General features: G+C 43.4%; 1 protein-coding gene across 2 annotated transcripts in view; it reads right to left on the reverse strand.

Moving 5' to 3' along the window:
• Positions 1-5,514, reverse strand: part of spop (speckle type BTB/POZ protein) — a 134,447-nt gene that overhangs the window by 87,888 nt on the left and 41,045 nt on the right. For both annotated transcript variants that reach the window (XM_031867774.1, XM_031867773.1), the window contains exon 6: positions 1,754-1,931. In XM_031867774.1, the coding sequence (XP_031723634.1) occupies positions 1,754-1,931 (178 nt within the window). The remainder of the gene's footprint in view (positions 1-1,753; positions 1,932-5,514) is intronic.

Genomic DNA, 5,514 nt, shown 5'->3' on the forward strand with positions numbered 1-5,514 from the left:
AGAGAGAGAGAGAGAGAGAGAGAGAGAGAGAGAGAGAGAGAGTCATAGAGAGTGGATGGAGGGAAAAAGTCAGAGGACGAGAACAGTAGACAGGATTGGGGAAGGAAGAGAACTGAGCAAGGTTTGAGAGGAGAGAGATCAATACTGAAAGAAAGGAAGACACATAACAAAGGGATGTGAACACAGAAAATAAAGACAGAGTGAGGCAGGAGAGAGGAACGATGAGAGGAGGAGGAAAAATGGAGACAGGAGAAGGACACAAGAGAGAGAATGAAAAAAAGGAGACATGAAAGTGAAAGAAGGATGCAGGAATGAAAAGAAAGAGACAGTAAGAGACATAGAGGGAGAACCAGAATGGTATAAAGATCACATGGCCAATATGGTGCCAATTTGAGTTGCTCTCCCTCCTTCGTTTGATCCCTCTCTGTCCGTCTCCACGGCGATTAACGGCCGGGAGAGTTGTCACGGGAACGGCCGAGAGGGGGAATAACGAGGAGGAGGGACGTCATCTGGACCAAGTGGAGCGGAGAAAGAGGAAGAGAGAGCGAGAGAGGAGGACCCCAAACCACAGCAGCACATAATTAAAATGGCTCCTCACACACACATTTCAACAAATCCAATAATGAGCAGCCTCTCCTTCCCTCCACTGAGACACACAGTTCACCAGTCTCCTCGAACCATTCACGATCTGACGCCGTCTGTCATCAAAGTGCCAATATCTGCAACAAGTTGTTCGCGCGAGTGCCACCATGACAGGGTGCGGTCACTACGAAGGCCAACACAGACTAAGTGCTAAAGGTGCAAACAGCTGATGCTTTTGACTGGAAAAAAATCACCATATTCAAATGTAACCAACACCTTGTGGCAAACACAAATGACTCATTAAAATTTTAACTGCGATACTTCCCCCGGAATTTAATTCTAGTCAGAGTGGGAAAGCATCTGAAGCAGCATTTAAATCAAATCTAAAACTCTCACATGAAATCCAAGATAATGACAAGCATCTACTCCACCTCACATATTAGTGTGAAAGTTATCTCATCTTAACACTATTCAATATAGTCAATTACTTGTAACGTGCACCTGATGTCCTAATATCGACTTCCCAAATTGTGCTTTCCATGATGATTTTATAATGTTTGTGTTTATGTTGAATTATGTGCGGTCATGTATGGTTATTGATGTTCTTTTAATATTCTTTTATGCTCTCTGTGAAAAGCAAATTCCCTTCGGCGCAATAAAGATTTCACTCATGTATTTATTTGTTTGTTTAGTTCCACAGACACCAATTTTGTTAACCTATTAATTTAGCACATTTATCAAGCACAAAGGGAAAACATTCACTCGCTTCTAAAACGTGAGGATTTGCTGCTTTTCTTAATTTTATTTCTTGCAATATCAATATTTGGGGTTTGGACTCTCTTTTTTCTAAAGTGTGATGACAGTTTGTATTGTTTTCTTACATTTTATAAACAAGACCAATAACCTACAAACAGAGTAGCGCACAGTTTGGAGTCAAGAAGGGTGATAATGTGCTAAAAATGAAAATTATACTTTGAACTTTGAAATGTGCAGTACATTGCTGTATCCTTGCATGGCATCTTTAAGAGTCGTGACCACACAATAACTTTAACAATACAAATTTCAAATGTTTTCATTCATACACTGTTTGCTGGTATTTTATTCTCATTCCACTGCCTGACTCCACAAAGTTGTTACCACCTGAATGCTTAAAGTAGAGGATATTTCTCACCTGCCAAGATGGCTTTGTGCCCCTGGAACTTCTGTCCAGCAACACACAGGGAGCAGTCAGTGAATCTAGAGTTTTCCCACAGATCTCCGAGCTCCTCGGCCAGCCGGCAGTCGGGAACCTTCACCATGTCCATTGTGTTCTGGGCTGAGATGTTCACAGAGTCCTGTACCACGCTCACCTGAGAACACACACAGAGTTCATGAGTAAAATGTACAATTTGTACTATCTCCGCCAGGAGGATCATGCACTCCGTTGTGTACATGCGTCTGTGAGAGAGTCCGTGAGTGAGTGTGCACCTCTGTGTCTGTCCACGGCTAATCTTGCATTCTGCTGCAGCGACTGCATCATTTTTTTGGATGCCCAGTCATGGCTGCATGCTGAAGGATCTCCCATAGTTGCGGTGACACACGCTTTATCAAAACACCTTTTATTGCCTGCAGACTCCTCACTCACTATTCTTAACCGGCCTCAGGCCAGCAGGGGCTAAAAGTGATAAAACAGCTAAGTGCATCACCACCTCTCCATCTACTACTCTGCGCCAAGAGTTGGGGGACAACAGTTTGTTTTCATTTTGTTATTGCAATAATGTATGACATGTTTTAAACGACGACTTTGTGCAGATTGCCTGCATTGATCTCCGTGTTTTTGAGTTTGGCCGTGTGTTTTATGACGCCTCACAGGCTATTGGTGTATAGACAGAGTTTAGCCAACTGTGTTTTGCATTCATTCAATCACACAATATAGCAGCGGTTGTTGCAGACACACCTTGTGGAGATCTGCAATCTACTGCCTTTCTAGTTTGCTGCATACAGTCATTCTTACACACGCAGAGTTTTAATTTTAGGGTGAACTGCCCCTTTATCACACAAACTAGTTCACGCAGAGGCAAATAAAAGCATACAATGTTCATAAAAATAAAATAAATCAGGTAATCAAACATGCTGTGAATGATTAATGTGGGTTCTCTGCCTCCGTAATCGATACATCAGACGCTCAATATGGAGGCTATTCAAAGACAACCTATTCTTCCTTCTTTATTCAATCAGATCGGCTACGCTCTCAAACAAGCCACAAAATCAGCATTGTAGTCAAATTGGATGTGTGTGTGTGTGTGTGTGTAATCTTCCCTGCTGACTTCACCACCTGTTCCAGACAATGTCAACCAGACTCATTTATCTCTCAACAGGACTTGCTGTAAACACACACAGACACACAGACACACACACATACACACACGAACAGGCTCATAAGCAGAAACACACATTCTCTCTCTCACAGACACACACAAGCAGGCTCATGAGCACAAATGCACATTCTCTCACACACTAATTACTGAGTCATTTACGACAGTTTACCGGCTTGCTGTGTCACCTAATCAAATACCAGGTAGTTACCCATAGCCCTGCTTAGAATACAGTTAGTTATCATTTGGAAAGTTATTTAGCACGTTACAATTCATGATAAAACAGTCTGATAAATATAACACTAACGTCAGGTGTAAAGGAAATAATACAGTACGGCAGTCCTTGATGGCTAGCATCACTAGAGTGTTGAAGTGGACTTGAAGTAATTTAGCTAATAACAATGTCAGACGATGAACTGGTGGAGTACTTCTAATTCTTGAACTGACATAAAACTCCCCCAGTTAATTCCTAAGTACAAACAATGAGTATGTGTTGAAAAGGTGCAAGTGTGTTTTGAGCGGTGATTTAGTTTACACATTGATCATTTTCTGCAGAGTTTCTAAGGACATTTGGTTGAAGGACGAGTGGTATCCAATAGATGGACTTGGGTGGGCTCTATTATTCTCCGAGACTTAGGAGTTCCCACAAGAGATTCACTGCTGTTGAACATTGATCTGATCAAATAGGCATCGTCTTTAAAATGGGTTAAAACATGATTATGGGTTCAGGAGAAGCATAGCTGGCAGAGCTGTGAGCGGCACCAACAACACAGCTAATGGTCCCAAACAGGATTCTACAACGATGGCGACTGAACGATCAGAGTGGAGACACATTTCGCTCTTGCATCTTTATAATCTATCCGCAACTTTTAAGAATTTGGTGGAACAGTAAGTTAATTCAGCCGAAGAGAGCTTTTGGTTGGTGCTAAATGTCCTTGGAGCCACTGGGACTAAGGTAGCCAAACAGATGATATTGAAATTATAGCTGATCAACAGGGGGGTAGATGATTAGCTGGGGCAATAGCAAAAAGTCCTGGCTAACTGTACTGGCGGTTGAGGGGTACGAGGGGTATGGGCAGATAATTTACTAGGAGGAGGGGGAAAAGAGTGTAGATTAAAAAAAGATTGCTAAAGTCGCTAATCTGTAGACAACAGCAATAATCAACAACTTTCACTTCCATCTTAGTGACGACACAGCCCAACTCCCCGCTAATCCCAAAATGTGCAAAGAGGCGGATGATCGGTGGAGCTGAAGCGGCCCGGGTGACGCAGCAGAGCGAGACAGCACACACCTGGCACTCAAATAAAAATTCTCCCCGTGTATACTTATCATGATGATCTTTGTAGCGGGCAGTAAATATGTTTATTTCTGTTGGGAAGTTGGGCTTTTCCACATGGAGGGGTCTATGGGGATCGACCCATTTTTTGGAGCCAGCCTCAAGTGGTGAACAGATCGGTTCATCCCCGACCAAGGGACAGTGTGCTGGACCGAGGCTGAAGGGTCAGGGGAGATGGGCTGGCTCGCCCAATCTGGCTCCCCCCAGAAGGGGGAGATGCTTCTCCTGGGCTGACTGACCCGTCCTTCTCCCCGAGCTCAGCCTGCAAGCGAGCAATGTTTTCTTTTACTTGTGAAAAGGTAAGATGCCAGTTTACACCCACAGCCATGGTCCTTAGCAGGACCGCATATAAAGTTAGCATAGCCGTGTTTTCCTCCCTGTTGGTGGTCACAGACATGCTGAAATTCTCCCATGCTGCTTCACAGGTGTACGATCACCCGGGACACCCATAGCGCTCGCCTTTCTGGAGGTATCCTAGTCTCCCAGACAACCAGTCAGCAAACCTGGCATAGAAACTGGCGTTTCTTTGCTGGTGTTTGGGAGACTAACAGGAGGAGCTGGGAGCCAGGTTTATGAAAACACATACAGTATACCATGATGTTATTTGGGGGATTTTAACACACGATTAAATCTAATGATGCTTTTACATTATCCAGCACGTTACAACAATAGATATGGAATTATGAAACTGTCTAATTGGTTATCTATTAATTCTGCACAACCATCACTGATCAGATATAATGTCAGATAAGCAAAACAACAATCTTGAGGATGATCTTTGTTCTCTGTTTTCTTTGCTGACAGCTTCTGAACACATTCAGGAAACTGTTCAAGAAAATCCCAACAAAGTGACCTTGCTATTAAAGCTTCAGGGAGGCTGACACCCAAAACCCCACAAAAAAAACCATCCCTCCTCATCCATCCCCATCCGCCCAACTGCCCGCCTACTCGCCCAATAGCACATCCATCCACCTATTCAACTCGCACAAAAATAGTCCTGGAACAGGAGGAGAAGCACATACAATAGACAAGTGCGTGGCAAGCAGGAAATTGAATGTCAAGGAGCCTTGTTTTCTCCTGATGGAGGTTTTGGAGTTAGCCTGAAGGGGACAGAAAGACAGAGAGACAGAAGGGAAGATAATAAAACAGAAAAAGAGGGTAAGAAAAAGGGAGGAGAGAGAGGGGGGGATATAGGGATAATAAATGCATAGAGAATACAGATGCAGATACCAAGAAGAGAA

The sequence above is a fragment of the Anarrhichthys ocellatus genome, unplaced genomic scaffold, assembly GCF_004355925.1.
Source record: "Anarrhichthys ocellatus isolate YVR2014 unplaced genomic scaffold, GSC_Weel_1.0 scaffold40, whole genome shotgun sequence".
Taxonomy (NCBI): Eukaryota; Metazoa; Chordata; class Actinopteri; order Perciformes; family Anarhichadidae; genus Anarrhichthys; species Anarrhichthys ocellatus.